The sequence below is a fragment of the Silurus meridionalis genome, chromosome 4, assembly GCF_014805685.1.
Source record: "Silurus meridionalis isolate SWU-2019-XX chromosome 4, ASM1480568v1, whole genome shotgun sequence".
Taxonomy (NCBI): domain Eukaryota; kingdom Metazoa; phylum Chordata; class Actinopteri; order Siluriformes; family Siluridae; genus Silurus; species Silurus meridionalis.
This window is the reverse complement of record NC_060887.1, coordinates 16,387,968-16,406,281: the sequence shown is the minus strand read 5'-3', so window position 1 is coordinate 16,406,281 and position 18,314 is coordinate 16,387,968. Positions and strand designations below refer to the sequence as shown.

Genomic DNA, 18,314 nt, shown 5'->3' with positions numbered 1-18,314 from the left:
ATAACCATCGCTCAAACGTTATGAGCCCAAAGTTCAAGCGTTTCAACCCAAATGTAAGCTTTCACCAACAAGTGCAGTAAAAATAATCGATTCTCCTCACGGAGTTTGGACTGTGATAGCTTCTTCATAAAGCTTTCTTTTTAGCGATGTGTTCACTTTGTAAAAGAGCTCAAAGAAATGAGGACATCATTGTCTAGCCTGCCTTTCATCTCAGTTTTCTATAACTATCAGTCACAAGTTTGTGAGCCAACAGTAAAGGATATTGAGTTCAGAACCATCCACTAAAGCTTGTGCAATATTTTATTCTTTGCCCACCCTGGCAGAAGTAAAAGCAAGCTGACAGGACAATACACCCAGAGATAATTTGCTGGGTTAATGTGTTTTCAGAGAAGCGCCAAATGTATCTGAGAACTACAGAAGAGAGAAAGGCCTGTCGGTACAGGGAACCGTTGACATCTGATAAGAATCATCCATCAGCTGTAACTGTGTCTCTGAGGTCTATTACACAGGGAGTCACTTGAGTCTACTCCTTTAACTTTACTGTGGAACAGCATTGTATAGTCTATTTCAACATGCCCTAAATCATATCCATCCATATTCTCCTGTACCAATTGGACAAAATATCATACCTCCAGGAGCATGTACCATACAATATAGTACCATACTGGGGCTCCTACTGTATATACTGTACATCCACTGTATATTATGTCTGTGTAATTACAAGGGACACACAAGTACATATGATGATGGATACTTCTTCCATAACTGATTTCTTTCTCATTGCAAAAAATGCATTTAATTAAAAATGACCTCTTTTTAAGGAAACCAAGATTTACACAAAAAATACACAATTAAGCTTTTATCTTGAAAACTGTTGACTTGCACGCTATTGTGATGGTTTAAAAGGTCTCTAATTTGTTTAATTGTGTTGAGCTACGCTTGGGAACTTCTGTTTGCCGAACTCTACTGTTTTATGCTTTCATGCTTTAAACCGTTGTACTCCACATGTGTCCTGAATACATTTTATTGAATATATTATCTTTTTTTTTTCTTTCTCCTTATCTTATAAATCATAATTTCTTTGTTCCAATTCTTCTAATGTCAATTTATGTGCTGTTAATGAAACACAACACTTTTTAAAAATGATGTTAAACGTAATCATTTTTATTTTAATCTGAGCTGGACAATCTGAAGCAAGAGTTTGAAAGAAATGCTCCTATTTGCATTGTTCACCTCTTAACACCTTCAGAATTTCTGAAATGAATGATATATATATCGAAATTTTATAAAATTGCATTTCTTTTAAATGTAGCTTGCTTGTGCCATCACAGTGTATTTGAAATATATTTATACATTAGTTTACTTTCAGTAACCAGGTAATCCTGATCATGGTCCTGGTGAAATTCAGAGTCAGCCCTGTTCATTGTAAACCTGTTTGTAATATACAGAACATAATTTGCTTCAAATAATTAATTGTATACACTTGATACACTTGTGTCAAAGTGTCAATTGTGACACTATATTTACAAAACATCATGATTAGAGATCAAATTGGATCCAGAGCCAGACTGTGGAGCATTCGTATATACACAGTCACACATTCATTGACATTGCTTTAAAAACTGTTTGTATCCTTGTTATAATTTTCCCTAAAAACATATTTGTGACATCACAGAAGCATTACAGCCATGTTTGTGAATTTATATCTATAATCTGAACAAAGAAAAACACAATGTGTTCTACAAAACCTGCTTGTAAAATGACAGATGCATTGTGAAATATGCAAAAGATCATCTGTTCGTAATCTGTTTCTCTGGGAGCGCAGTCCGCTCCTGACCTCTTGTGTTCAAATTGTTTCAAACCATGTTACAACACTCCTAAAACATGCTGGTGTGCTTGCAACAACACAAACAACAATACACACGTTGTATTATGTAATATTACTATGTAATCCTGGCTTAGGGCAGGTCTTTTTGAGAGAAAAAAATCACACAAACTGTACAAAATGCATTAACTGGACAAGACTGGTTTACCGTGATTATAGATTAAAATAGACAAATGAGGAATTGTATAATATTAACACCTCTAGGAAAAATCTCTTGGATGAAATGTGAGCCATCAAACTTTTGGCCAGATAGTGTTGTTTGGCCATTATTTATGCCATATTGCCACAATTGTACAGGATGTCATTTTTCACTGGAACTGTGGGGTCCAAACATGCTCCAGTACAGCAATGTCCCTATGTACAAAGCAAGCTGTTACATGAGTTTGCCAAGTTTGAGGAATAAGAACTCATGTGTCCTGCACAGAACCCTAACCTCAACCCCAACACTTTTGGGATGACCAGGAACACTAGACTGCCCACATTCCTCTCACCACACATCAGCTCCTGCACTCACTATGCTCTTGTGGCTGATTGAACACAAATCCCCCATAGCCAAACTCCAAAATCTAGCGGGTAAGCCTTCCCAGAAAAGTAAAGGTTATAATAACAGCAAAATGACACTACATCTTGACTATAAATATAAAAAAAAGCCCATATGGGTGTGAGGGTAAGGTGTACACAAATATCTGGCTATATACTTACCTTTGATCTAAAATGTGTTAGCATGTTCTTTAGGTTGTTTTTTTTTGTAAACCATATATCAGCATAGCGTTAGAGCCGGAGGCTATCTTAGGAGAACTGGGTGATAAGGTGAATTGATCATAGCCATTCTTATAAACTGCCTGCTTTGGGGAAATGGGAGAAAAAACTAATAGAGAAAAGCTAAATGTACACAGGGAGAATATGCAAAACAGCTATTTATAAAAAAAAAAAAAAACAATAAAAAAAGATATTTAAGAAAAATATATCTTATACTTTTTTTTATACATTTTGAGTAAGTGGTAACTCCCTGGTTAAGGCTCTGGGTTACTGTTAGAAAGGTCAAGGGTTCAAGCCGTAGTATCGCAAGCTGCCATTCTTAGATCATTGATCCTGGCCCTTAACCCTCTGTGCTCCAGGGGGACTACAGTATATCATGGCTGACCCTGTGCTCTGATCCCAGCTTCCTACATCACTGGGATATGCAAATAAAGAATTTCACTGTGCTGCAATGTACATGTGACAAGTAGCACCTTTACTTTTTGATATAAGATATATCTAACATCTTTATCCTCCATTCCTTTCACTTTGCAGAAACAGATATTTGTTCATCTGCACAAGTCAAGTAATGGATACAAAAATACCATCTAACACTGTCATAGGTCTGAAAGTTTATGTTGACTGTCAGGTATCATAATGTCACGTTCCAACTATACATGCCATTGATGAAAGCTCACATCCCCACTGTACAACACAATGGTAAAGCATTGAAGCTTTGGAGTTGTTTTGTGGTTATTCCACTACCAGAACATTGAGATCCAAATAGAAGGAGATCAACCCAACATTCTGCTTTTGCAGAGTTCTGCTACAAGCATCTCAGTCTCTGGATTTAAACCTTAAATTCAAATTCTCCCTCCTAGTATGAAAAGGTTCAGATACACAAAATTAGAAATATAAATGACATATCAAAAACTGGACAGAATATTTCTCAACAAATATAAATCTTGAGGTAGCTGATCATTCTAAAAGCAAAAAAAACGTGTACTTTTTTTTCCTATATAAAAAATGGTTTTGGAAAGAAAACCCCCACAGATACAGGCTTTAAATTTTTTAAAAACAGTAATGAGCTCAATTATAAATTCCATTAATGTATGCATTACCATGTAATTACCATAATGTGTCCATCAAATAACGTTAGGATTTAAATGGGGTCCTTTAAATACCATTTAATTTCTGGATTTTCTTGGTATGATTTGTTTCATTATTTGTGTGTTCTTATTTATAACGAAAAATAGTAATTTTTTGCTTGAACCACAAAAGGCTGTCACTTGTTTCTAAGTAAACCTTACAGTGATTACTTTTTGATCATAATCACATAACTATAATAGTGACACAATCATATTTAAATAAATAAAATGCTTCAAGACTAGGTGTCTTTGGCTATAAAATCATAAGCAAATACACTCTTGATATCACCCAAATGAGGATGGGTTCCCCTTTGAGTCTGGTTCCTCTCAAGGTTTCTTCCTCATAACATCTAAGTGAGTTTTTCCTTGACACAGTCATCATGGCTGCTCATCAGGGATAAATACACACCGCTCACCTTAACTCTTAAATTCTGTAAAGCTGCTTTGAGACAATGTCCGTTGTGAAAAGCACTATTGAAATAAACTTAATTTGGCTTGACTTGACAGTTCTTGCTTTAGACCAAATGATGGCGCTAGTGCGCTAGTGTAATCAGCATGATCTCTGCACAGTGATAGTGTTTATTTGGCCAGAAAACCTTGAAGGGGGGGAAAGAAGTAGAGGGGGACCTAATAAAAACTTGCTAAAAAAATGAGATTTCAGATTGAAGTGAAAAAAAAAAAAGATTTGTTTAAATCATTGTGTTTAATAAAACATTTCAACAGACATGGCATGACTTTTCAAAATACATACTGTATGTGGTACCTTCAGCTTATTATAATCTCTCACATAGGCAGATGGATTTCTAGTGTGTAAGCATTTGCTATGCTGTATCTGTCAATCTGTTTTGTGTGAGATGCTACGGTTCATCATTATATCAGCTGCTTCTCTGTTTGTCCCCCCTATGTGCCAAAAAACATGGTAAATAGAGCGCTTTTATACAAATACAAAGAAATATAAAGCTGATTGTCAGTAAGAATCAGTTAAACACATACATCACAGACAGCTCTTAAGACAAAAAAAAAAAAAAAAAAAACTGTCCACGTTCAGGTGTTAGGTGATAACCAGCCATAAGAATTAGCAGCAAGTTAAATGGTGTTAAGGCAAAAACACTGGGAGATTCACTGAGGTTTGTAAAACCAAAACGGCCATCGTGTGTCATACATGAATCTAGGAACATCATTAAAGATGTGGAATAAGTGCTTATTTATCCTGTGTTTTTTTTTTTTTTTTCTCAATTGTAAGAAATCTAATCTCATGTACTTTACTTAATTTAAACTTCACTCTTTATTTCCTGAACATTACAATAATTTCTTAAAAATTGTGCGTTTCTTCGAAGGTTAAACTTGCATTCTTTGTTTAGTGACATCAAATACAAAATTACTATATTGTTTTAGACAATGTAAGACAATATGGCTATCATATATTGTTAGCGCAATATGATCATTGAGGTAATTCTTTTAGATTTTCTAAATGAACAATATTGAATGCATTACAAGCAAGTTAATGTTTGCTTTTAGCATTGATCCACTATACTTAAAAAAAAAAACCTGTCAAGTGACAACCAAAAATCGGTCAATTAACCAACATTAATTTGGTATTAGTAAAATCACGCTAGCAACATGGACCATGTGAGTGGATGTTGGCTAGTAAAATTGTGAAAAGTACAAAAAAGCAGTATAGGATTGAGGCTGAAAACAGAGAGCTGGCAACCAGCGTTCAGCGAAATTTCAACAATGAATAACATTGTGTATTTATTTTTATTTTCGCTAATTTCTGTTTAGTCATGAATTGAATAAACATTTGTCTATGATGGGGAATTAAATTGATATTTAAAAGTTATTTTAAATATTTTGTTAAAACAATTTGGGTTAACAATTCTAAGCTTAACAGGTGTTCTATACTGTGTTATGAATGTAATAAATATGGGAACCTAACAGTAAACATGTTACCATTCTTGCTACTGTATTTTTCACATTATAAAGAAGGAGAAACAAACGTGCCTCCAGGTACCGATCAAACACTATTATTGTAAATACACTGCAAAAACTTAGATCTCAGCAAGTGGAAATATCATGATATAGTTGAATATAGCCACATTTAAACAGTATTTCTATTAAATTATTACAAAACCCGATTTATCATTATTAAAGTAAAAAAAAAAATTTTTTGCCCTGTGTGCTGATCACATGATCTGCTAATAAAATAAGAAAATATAGAGTGAAAATTTTAACCAACCAACCAAATAAAACAACAATAAAAATAAAAAAACAGATACCTAGAAACAGATATAATAATCTTATGTGGTTTACTTTGATAAAACAGAAAATACTAAATCAATTTTAATATAGTCAAGATATTTTCACTTGATAAATGACCATTTTTGCAGTGTAACTACTAATTACATCATGACAATGTTTTAAATGGGTTCGCTGTTTAACTACAAAAATCACAGACATTTAGGAATCAAGTATAAGTGCTATTCTTATATATGTTAACATTTTTCTTCATTAAAGTTTATAAAATAAACAAAAATAAATGTGATGTATTTCTGATGTTAGCCAAGGGAAAGCGTATCCCTTTAAAATCCCAATGAAAGAAGATATGTGGTGTCTAAATATATGACCTATTGACACTTAGCCCTGAAAATCTGTGTAATCGACGCTTTTTTGGCCGTGCATGACTGCACTGCAACACAACAGTGTGTAATTGTTAGCCTCACTCCACTACTCATAAACCTCACTTAAGCCGGACCGAAGCTCTTGGTCATCATTTGAATGCTACACACACAAAAAAGTTTTGGAATGGATTCAGTTTGCAGTTTGTTACAATGACATGACAATTCCTTTTTCCCATATCGTCCTCATAATGAGTCTCTTGGAGATTGATGTGATGCACAAACAGGAAGAAGTGTCAATGAACCTAAATTCTGAACAAACATTGACGTCCGTGACTGGATCTCGGGCTTTCTATAGGACATTCTTCTGAAGATTCCACCAAAAGCTTTCACTGACACTATGCACAGGAAAACAAGAAGTTAGTGATTGACAGAGAAAAGAAGGAAAATAAAGAGAAAAAGCTAAAGAACTCGTCTTTAATGTTTCACCTCTTCCATGACTTCCATGACCACGGTCCGGGGTCCTGTGAGGATGAGGTTACTGACGGTCCTGTAGTCCAGGTTCAGCACATTCAGCCCATTAACCGACACCACAAACTGACACACCTGGAAAACAGAGTGACAAGCCAACAAGTTAATCAGTAGAAGCTCAGACTGAATGTATGTGTGTTAGTGTCAATAATAGCAAAGAATTTGAGTAATATGTGGCTTTTACAAAAACAAATCATGATGTTTACACTTAAAAAAAAAAAAAAAACAGCATTACAAAAAGCAAATGAGTGTCAGGCGCTAAGAACGTACTGGAAACCAAGTGAATTTAACAACGGCCTTTTAATGAGAAAACAAAAGGGCAAGGCAGAAAGCACGAAAAAAAAGAGCACCCAACTAGGGTAAACTAAACCAAGAGAATAACTGTGGCAGAGTGAGAACAGATAACACACAGAATCTTGTATGCCAAGCGAAACCAAACAGAGTAGTTTGGGTAGTCCTGAATGTTCGTAAGCCTAAACTGTAGAACAGACAATGAGCTTGTGGATAAACAGGGTTCTTATAGTGTGGTGACTGATGTGGCCCAGGTGTGGATGATTAGTAAGTTGGTGAGCTGCTTGGAGTGATTGGAGGGTTTGACAATGAGCTATTTCATGAAAATATGAATGAAAATGGAACACCACCTCTGTACACCACCACAATGAAGCTATTAAGATGTGATGAAAGTGTGGACTTTCAACTTTAATTCAAGGGGTTCAACAAAAATATTGTATTAACCATTCAGGATTTTTAACATACTTATAAATACATGTATTATTGCACTTAATGACAGTCTGGAACCAATGAACACCATTCCTGCATTTAGATACTTGGCCAGGCCTTCTTTTGCAGCTTGTTTTTGGGTGTAACTGAGAAGTTTAAGAAGTAATGCTGGGTTTGGTTAAGGTCAGGTAACTCTCTAGGCCAGTTAAGAATGTTTAACTGTGCTGGTGTGTGGTGACAAAAATATATATATTTAAACATATATATATATATATATATATATATATATATATATATATATATATATAAATTTAAAATGATGTACTTCTTACTTTGTGAAGACAGTTTGGGAAAGATCCCTAAATGAGTGTAATGGACAGGCATAGACAACCTTTGGCCAAATATATTGTACATTTGATGAGTAAATATTTGTTAGCTGTAGCTCAGCAACAGAAAGGGGAAAAGATAGGTGAGAAAATACAAAGAAGACCAGACTAAGAATAGTAAAAAAAAAGCTTGAACTAGAAGACAGATGACATTTAAATGCGTTTTTTTCTTAACACATTTAATTTGCAGAAAGTAATGTCAGATACAACCTTTTGGACAAAATTGAAAGCACTCACATGTAAAGCAGACTGTTAAACAATAAAAGGCTGAAGAACAGCATGCTGAGAACAGAAACTTGAGTGTGATAAACTGGTTAGAATTTGTGTGTGAGCAGGAATGTCAGACCCTCACAGTAATTACAACAAAATGCTGAGTTGCTTTACTTGGCACGGCTCCAAGTTGTAATCCCACGACTGACACACAGAGGGTTAATATTTAGAACCTCAGCTGGAGAACAAGTCAGACTGCCTTTAATACCAGATCTGTTAACCCTTTCTCTTCTATTTAACACATATTTATAAATAATAAAGTCAGTATCTTTGTGTGAACTTTGTCATATAGCTAGATAGTTAACGAGTGGTGTAGTGTTAACTGTATAATGAATACCAGTTTAAAACAGAAAAAAAGAACAAAAGTGGGTGATCTCACACTAAAACTGGTTTTGTCGCAAGCGAAATAAAACACAATAAAGAAAAAGTGTTGGTATTTTTTAAATATCTCTCATCTACCTGAAAATGTGTTGGATGAATAATGAGCTGCTCTCCTTGCTTCTTTTCCTCTTTAAATGTTTTTAAACATATGAATTCATGTAGTCATACACTCAATACCTCATTTTTCCCTATCAAAACTGTGTAGTTTATCTTGGGAACAGTGGGAAAAAGTGAGAGTAGATTATTATGGAGTGAATATTTATTTATGTATATTATATAAATTGATCCAAATGTAGTTTTTATTTTGGAAACTTATTTGCTTGTTTGTTTGCACATTGCACAGTCATCATTAGTGAAGTAAAGTTCTTCTTAATGTGATATTATAATGTCAAAAATCTTAAAGATCTTTTAACAGGTCTATTTGTTTATTCAGGTTGTAGAACTTCAAAACGTCATTGTGGCAATTTTAGACCAGACAGTGTTGAAAGTCTGAAATGCCTGTAAGAAAAGAAAATATTTGCGATACTGCTCAGGAGAAGTTATTAGATGCTATGGCAAGATCTGATAAGCATATATGTAACCATATAACTTGCTTTTGGCTATTTCACTGCTTTACACAAAGTGCCTTTATAATGAATTATTTTGCTTAGATAAGTGAATGCAGTGTATATTCACAGCTTTCACTGGGAAAGACACATACACTACAGTGTACACACATTATGAACAGAGAAATATATATAAAAGATACAAAAGATGGGCTCTTATTTATTGGTACAGTACTACTGCTTGGATTTGTGGATTATGATTTCACAGTAGAATCATGTAAACCAGACACAATCACAACATATGTTTAGAGACACATGTAAGTGATCCGACATTGGATTTAAAGCATTCATAATATTAAGTACTTCTTTATCATGCTCATAAAAATGTGCTTTATTTAAGGAGTGCTTCCTGGAAATGTTTCATATCTAACATTGTACGTCAACTGGTTTGTAAATTAATGAGTAACCTGACCCATTTGATATTTACTGTAGGCTAAGTACAGGTTAGGATAAAATAATCCAGGGTATGTAATAGTATTAAAATCCTATAATATTCATGAGGTAAGTAAGTAAGTAAAATGTCTCCTTTATAAAAAAAAATAATAATAAAAATAGTTGGTTCACTAATTGAGAAGTATCACAATTTTGAAGCGCCTTTCTCATAAATTATAATCATAACTGTGAAATGTGCAAAAAAAAGTAAAAACACGTACACAGGACTACAGTTTACCGACTGTGTGTAAACACAGCAACACCTTTTGCTCAAAGAGAGTGTTCTCTTGCAGTCTGCAAACATGCTCTTATGTAATAAACATTCAAAATTATAGGCTAAAGAGGAAGTTGTGCTGTTGCAGAGGCATACAATTCCATTAGACCCATTCTCACAAACACACACACACACACACACACACACACACACACACACACACACACACACACACACACACACACACACACACACACACAGGGTTATCTAAGGAAATTTGACTACATCCAGCAAGCTGAGGAAGCCAAAGGATGTGTGTGGGTTTTCATTGTTAAAATAAATACAGCAAGGTCAGTTTAGTTGCTAATAAAAGTATGCATACTTCTTCTTTTTTTTAACTTTCGTCCGCAGTTGTGAAGCGAGTGTGTTTGTATTTTATTCTGCATACAACTGATGCATTATCATGTATCCATATAGCCCATGCACTGATAATAATCTATGTTTTGTCCAGGGCGGTTTCATTCGTTTAATTACCTTCATCCCTGCTGCTGCAGCAGGTCCACTAGGATCAACAGCCTGGACGTGGCATGGTTTGTTTCCCCTGACCACAAAACCCCAGCCCACTGCATCACCTACAATCTGAACACACATACACAATCAAATGAATAACAAGGATATGTGCAGCAAGCTTAATGCACTAGTATAAACAGAAGACTGACTGCAAAGAGAGTTAGTGCATGTTGATATAGACAGATGGATAGATTGGTGGGTAGATTATTGCGTGAGAAATTTCTAATTTATAACAAAATATATTTGTTAAATAAAATAACAGCCATGTACAAAATTAAATAATAAATAAGGCCCACAAAAATGTTTAATTGAGAACAATCACTATATGAATTAGAGTGATGTAGCTGAGGTTGAGGAACTGTCAGAGACAGAATTCACACACCATATGGACAATGTAGGGATTTCTTTTTCTGCCGTAGGGCATATGGGATAGGTTTAATTAAGTGGTTTAATTGTTTTTAATGTTATTTGATTTTATTAAGAAAAAATCAGGTTAGACCACTTTGGGTTCAAATCCCACTGAAGATATGCATATGCTGAGCACTAAACAAACACAGAGACAAATGCTGTCATTAGATTGTCCATAACTTTTGTCCATATAGTGTAGATAAATATATTTTTAAAAAATGTATATATTTCAACTGGGCTCTTTTTTTAATATACTGAGAACCTATTAAACATAAACGGACTTAGTCACTCCATGTTAAGTGCACTATTTCAGACCAGTTTAATTCTGCCCTGGTTCCATGTCATGCTATAGAAAGCTTTTCTTCTGTATGAATCACGTGAGTGTGAGCTACAAATAAAAAATAAAGGAGGTTTTGTAGATTTCTAAAATGTGTGGGACTTACAGTGAATGTTTTCTTTATAAAGGAACCTCCTGGAGTCTGCAGCTCCTCTGGGTTTACTTGTCTCTTGAGCACTGAATGAAGCACACAAGCACACACACACACACACACACACACACACACACACACACACACACACACAGAGAGAGAGAGAGAGAGAGAGAGAGATAGGCAGGTTGTTATTGGGTGTGGTGAGTCTGTGCATGTTGATATGGTTATAACTATCTAATGTTGAGTGCGTGACAGTCAGCATTTTTTACTCAGCTACATATACATTAGACCTCAAGTTGAGGTACAGCTTCATAATCTTCACCCAAAAAAGCATAAATTCTTTAATTTGCTTAGTCACTACAGAACGATTAGATTTTGTATTGTCCATCTCTAACAATGCATGTTGTCCCTTAAATTTTTTTTTTACATATAAACACATTATAGTTCCCCCCTCAAGAGCTCATTTCTGTGCAAATGATTCTAAATGCTATGAGTGATTACAGCATGATACCCTCATTCCTGGATCTCATTCTTTCTGTCAATACTTTCAAATTTTAGATTTGTTTAGAGTTCAAATCAACTATCTTGAGTATAGGATTATAGTGAAATAAAGTATGTTTAAAAGTAGTAGGTAAAAGTGGTTTAACTTTTAATATTTAAATGGACAATCCAATACTTTGTTGTTATTTATTTATTTACTAAATAAAAGTAAGATTAAAAATATCACTCTTAAGTAAGCTAGTACTCATGTATTCATTTTAAGTTTGGGGGAAAATGATTGATTTCTATAAAATAATTACCAAACCATAATGTAAAATAAATGTAATAATAATGTTACACAAATGTAACAAATATAATTTGTTCCATGTGTGCTTATGTACATATTCTATCTTTTATTTTATTTTTTTTAAATAAAAAGGAAAACAAAACAATCACTGAAATGTAGGGACCTACACACTGGGACACACAAAGATGCATCTGAGAATTAAATTTTTTATCAAGAGTGTGCCTTTTGGGTTTACTGCATGTTATCTAAGGAGGTTCCTTTTTAATACCATGTTGCTATAAAAAATAATTTGATGGTACAGTTACCATTTTTACTACTGTTTCACTCTGACTTGTGTAGAATAGTGACATGTGTTGCCAGATTGCACAGTGCTGTGTATGGTAGATGCAGTTTGTTTAAAAGTAAATCCATGAATTTTTCTCTTACTTTCCTTATAATAGTGGACTTGTGTCTGGGTTCTTTAAGTGTATAGCTGTTCTAAAATTACTTATAAGTAAGTAAGTAAGTTTGCTCTCCCAGCACTGAAGCACACTTTCAGATTTGAAGTGTTTATTTAGTTCATATTAATAATGGGTGGAGAACTGAGGCACATTGGGATTGGAGGAACAGAAAAGACAACAGCCAATTGGAAAAAAGGAGCATGACTGCCAAACCAAGGCACATATTCACTTACATGCTCTCTCACAAGCTTTACAAGCTGTACAGTTCAGTGTCTAAGCAATCAGCAAACAAATGCATATAAGTAAAGGACAGGAAGACGGTTTTTACTCATGTGAATTTTTCCCAGTAATCTAACATGACAGCAGGTAACAATATGCAGTGAAAAGACAACTTATTTAATGTAAACTCTCATACTTTAAGTCCGCCTGGAGAGCCATGGAGGCTCATGGTATGTGTTTTATATATATATATATATATATATATATATATATATATATATATATATATATATATGTGTGTGTGTGTGTGTGTGTGTGTGTGTGTGTGTGTGTGTGTGTGTGTGTGTGTCTTTGCTGGCTGGCTGTGCTCTTTCCCTTTCAGGGACTGAATGTGCTTGCCAGACACACACACACACACACACACACACACACACACGTGCAAACACACAGAGAGAGAGAGAGAGAGAGAGAGAGAGAGAGAGAGAGAGAGAGATTTAATGCACTGTCTCTGTAGAGTTGAAGGACCTCTAATGCACACATTAGGATAGTAATAAAGAAAGTGCAATGGACAGAAAAAAAACAATGTGCACTTATTAAGAGAGCTGACAGTCATACATTACCTAAGATTTCCTTCATTTGACTTTGATTTAAGAAAGAAATATTGCATTTCATGCAAAATCTTTCCAGCTCCAGCACATATTTTCTAACCTACGCAAATGCCACAGTAAACTGTGCCCCGATTCAGAGCAAAATCAGCAACACTGTTTAACAAGAGGCCCAGACTCCAAAGTTTGGCCGACTATCAGACAGGAAAGGACGTCGTTTATGGGGAAAAGAGGCCGATTTCACTTGGGATTTCTGTCAACATTTTCATTACTCAATTACCATGAAGTAGAACAGAAGTGGATGTGCTAATATGACTTTTATAGCCTGAAAGCAAATACACTAACACCCTACTGAACCACCCAGGTAACTCTGGATAACCCTGTTTAAGAGAAACAGTCCATGCTAAATGCATTCAAGCTGTAGGATTGCAATTAGACACAGATGTTTGACATTAGTAATAAAATTTATTGGGTACTGTGTCTATCTCAATTCTGAAATTGATTTACTGTCTGTGAGGAGTTTCACCTGCTTAACCTTGTCTGTTTAGGTTTCCTCTGGGTTTTCCAGTTTCCTCACAGAAACATGTCAGTGCATGTATTTAATACACTACATTGCCTTTAGTTGTGAATAAGGTGTATGATTGGATGTACATGGTGTCCTGCAACAAATCTGGAGTGCATTCCTGCCTCCCCATTTTAGATCATATATGTAACTCTGGCTGTGCAAGCTATCTGGAACTAACACTGCACTATGACTCTTATTCCTCAGCAATCAGTTCACACTGTTTATCATCACCCTGATAGCTGATATACTGTACTTATTCTGCCCAATCACAGCACAGAATCCAGAAGCAACAGAGTGACTCTGCTGCTATTGTTCAGGTTTATTTGCTGTGATCTTACTTGTGCTACTTTTGGCATTGATGATAGAGATCTTGCTGGTTAGTTCTATCTCTTCCTGTGTGTATGTTCTATTACCCAGCCTGTGTCTTCTGTATTATATAATGTGTTATACAAGCCATGTCTTTTTACAAGCCAAAGGTTAACAGGCTATCTTGATACCGCTAGCTTAGTGTGAAGCCAAGTTCTTTGAAACTTGATATATCCTTCCATTCCCTCCCATCAAATCTAGCTTAACCAAAAAGGCAGCAGAATGCATCAGCAAAAACTAATGATGCAAAACCTTTACCTAGTTATGAAGAAATATGATTCATTGTTTGTTCACTGAGTGTGAGAATAGTAGGATTCCTACCAGATTTGGGGTTACAGAGCACTGGAGGACTGCTACTGAGAGTGGGACTGCTGCTGTAATAACCACTGCTGCTACAGCTACTGCTCATACTGCTGCGCCTCACTGCAGACACCACCTTAATCTCTTTAGTGGGGCTCACTGGAGTTCAGGAGAGAAAACAAGAAAGCAAGAAAGACAGATTAAAACAACAAGAAACAGTTTCAGATACATACTTTCACCTAGAACAGTAAAAGCACAGAAATTACACTATATAAAATGTACATCTATCTATCTATCTATCTATCTATCTATCTATCTATCTATCTATCTATCTATCTATCTATCTATCTATCTATCTATCTATCTATCTATCAACCTATCTATCTATCTATCTATCATCTATCTATCTATCTATCTATCTATCTATCTATCTATCTATCTATCTATCTATCTATCTACACAGTGGAACCTTGCTTAACGAGCATCTCGCTTAACGAGTAATTTGCATAACAAGCAAAATAAATTGTAAAAAAATGGCTCCCTTAATGAGCAACATTTCACATAACGAGTGATGCAGAAAGGGGAAGTCCCCTCTTCACGTCACTCGCTTGTGCACCGGGACTTTCTGCACCAGTGCTACATCAGTCTGTGTTTAGCACTCGTTCCGCTAGCATATTAGTGTCACTTGTGATCACATTTTTCCAAACTTGTGTTCAGACATTATTTGTGATTATTGTGTGCAAAATATAATAGCCAGTGCAAAAATGTCCCAGAAGAAAAAGCCACAAGAGGAGAAATGCTGAAAGCATGGGAAACTGTTACATTGAGTAGCATTACCCTTATAAGGTGGTGGCTATGCGCGCTACAATTTTATTCACTGATAATGCTGTCACATTTTCACCAAATTTTAAAGCGTTGGCAAAAACAAATGTCTCTAGACAGCTTTTTAGTAAAAAAGAATTAGGTAATGTGTCATAAATTCATAAAAATTTTTTGTTTTCTGCAAATCGCATTTCAGGTTGGTTCGTTCCATGATAGAAGAAAAGATGATGATTTATGCTCCTTAACAAGTTATAAGTAATTTTCTTTGAATAAACTTTACATATAAACATTTTTTTAAAATTTTTTCGGCATGAAATTCATTATCGTATTTTATATTCATTAAAAAATGTTGCTCGTTTAGCGAAGTTCCACTGTGTGTATATATATATATATATATATATATATATATATATATATATATATATATATATATATATATATATATATATATATATATATGTATATATATATGTATATATACATATATATTAGGGTCATATTGGTACATGTTTTCGTTAGCACAGTGTTATTCACAACATACCAAAAATAAGATTTGTTTTGTGCATGCATGGAAATGCAGGACGTAGCTAGTGGCTAATGCTGGCATCATGGATTCTTTATGTCCAGCTTAAAGTATTTCTCTTAAAAGGAAATAACTCCTGACAATTCCTCATATCGAGGAAGTGAATGAATAAAGGATTGAAGGAATTTAGACATTTGTTTAAGTATGCTGAAATAAGTAAAACAGTTAACAGTTAAATAGAACATATTTTTAGAAAATGAAATATTAATTGTAAAACACACACACACACACACACACACACACACACACACACACACACACTTAACAACATATACCCCGATTAGGTCTAACAAATGTAAACTGTTTATTATTTTTTATTTATTTATTGAATTGTATTCGATCAATTTCATTTGAGCCAATTAAATTGATTACTCAATTTAATATAATAAAAAATTGCATTGCATTAATGTGATTTATACTATTTTATTTAATATTAAACATATTTTATATAATTTAACCAAGCAGGCATATTACATATTTAAAAATGTATACTGTTTAAATGTTCATAAACATATATACATATATATATATATATACATATATATATATATATATATATATATATATATATATATATATATATATATATATATATATATATAAAAGTGAAACATCTGTTTCACTTCTCCTTCTAGTAGTGAATGTTGCACATGTTATGTACAGATACATACACATCATATGTATGTAAGTCATTATCTTTTTTTAACATATCATGTAAAGATACTGCAAAAAGGAGTTTTGTTTTAGTATCTATGGTAGCGTTTCTCCAGGCTTAGTGAGTCAACCAACAATTGAATTAGCATACACACACACACACACACACACACACACACACACACACACACACACACACACACACACCACACATGCACACACAATAGAACAAAGGTCATAATCCAGAAGCTGAAAAGAGGAAGAGCTGATGCTCCCCCTCACCATACACTGATCTTATTTCCTGTTATCAAAAATAAAATCTTGTAGCAACAGCCTTTGTACAACATTCACTTAGAAGGAAGGCTTTAATTACAGTTGTCCATTATTGCTCTCTCCACGTTCAGAGGGCAGTTAGACCTTTGTATGCCTCAAAGTCTATAAATCTGTCCTACCCGTTTGAAAGTGTAAAGTAAGTCAATGCTAAGTTCAAAAGAGATGAAGAGTTGGTAAATTTCAAATAAAAATAAAAAATGAAACTGAAAATCAATCATTATAACTAGAAATAGCTTTAAACTCATCATTCAATGTACCTGGGCTGAAATAAAATGAGAACAGGCAAAAGTGGCACAGTAAAACAAGTTTATCAGGCTCTGTAAGGTTCCCTTAGACAGAAAGACTAACATTCAACATCCCTTTAAAAAAAAAAAAATGTAAACATTTTTGTCATTGATGTGAACAGTAAAGGTGAAGATCGTTCTCTCATCAAACCACTCCAACACACTAACCAGAAAGGAAGCTGTTGTTGCTGCTCTCCGCGTTCTGTTTACGCAGACAGAACGGGCTGTCGTGGCTCTCTGATATCAAAGGAGTTCTCTCATTTAGCAGCTCCATCAGTCGCCGCCGCCGCCGGAAATTCATCCGGAATTGAAAATGAAGGTCGCCATCAGCAAAGTGGTGTTTGTTTGTGACTAGGATGAGAACAGAATGAGCATAAGGTCAGTAAAATGTAGAATTAGACAAATACCAATAAAGCAAATTGTTCACATTTACCTTCAAATTGCTTTTTTTTCTATTATACAAAGTTTCTGTTCTTCATATTCATGTCGGTGCAAACCATTCCATTCCTTTGCCCATATCTCTTTTACAAATCTGAATGTGGGCATTTTAAAAATAAAATGATAGTGTTAGATGGAAGAAGATCAGGGCAGCATTGGAAGGAAGTGCTGTGTGAGCATGTGTACAATGAGGGCTGCAGGCATTAGAAAAATGTGGCCAAGTTAGTGTGTCCTCTCTCACAATTTCATTAGAAAAAAGCTTGCTTTACTTCACACTCAGACCAATTGTCCTCAACCCCACTCTCCTCACACATTAAAACACACAGCCGAATCACTGCGGGAATCACACGGTTCTGTTACCAGACTCCAAACGGGCCTCGTGTCCCTCGGGCGACATTAACAATACCGCTAAACACAAAACAGCAAACCCACAGATGCAAACACATGCTGAAAAAGCAGAAAAATGCACTCTGCCTTAAACTGTATGAAGTGGTTTCACATGACTTGCTGTGGCCTCTCACTGTCATGCTCATTAATAGCTCAACAACTGCACAGCAGCACAACAGGGCTGCGGCTGGTGCAAC

The 18,314-nt window shown here is 34.8% G+C and overlaps 1 protein-coding gene across 1 annotated transcript in view; it reads right to left on the bottom strand.

Moving 5' to 3' along the window:
* Positions 1-4,455: 4,455 nt before the first annotated feature.
* Positions 4,456-18,314, bottom strand: part of deptor (DEP domain containing MTOR-interacting protein) — a 29,285-nt gene continuing 15,426 nt past the window's right edge. Inside the window, exons 6-11 of the mRNA XM_046846348.1 lie at positions 17,461-17,643; positions 14,638-14,775; positions 11,347-11,417; positions 10,460-10,564; positions 6,876-6,992; positions 4,456-6,784 (exon numbers count right to left, since the gene is read on the bottom strand). Coding sequence (XP_046702304.1) covers positions 6,776-6,784; positions 6,876-6,992; positions 10,460-10,564; positions 11,347-11,417; positions 14,638-14,775; positions 17,461-17,643 — 623 coding nt within the window. The 3' untranslated portion in view covers positions 4,456-6,775. The remainder of the gene's footprint in view (positions 6,785-6,875; positions 6,993-10,459; positions 10,565-11,346; positions 11,418-14,637; positions 14,776-17,460; positions 17,644-18,314) is intronic.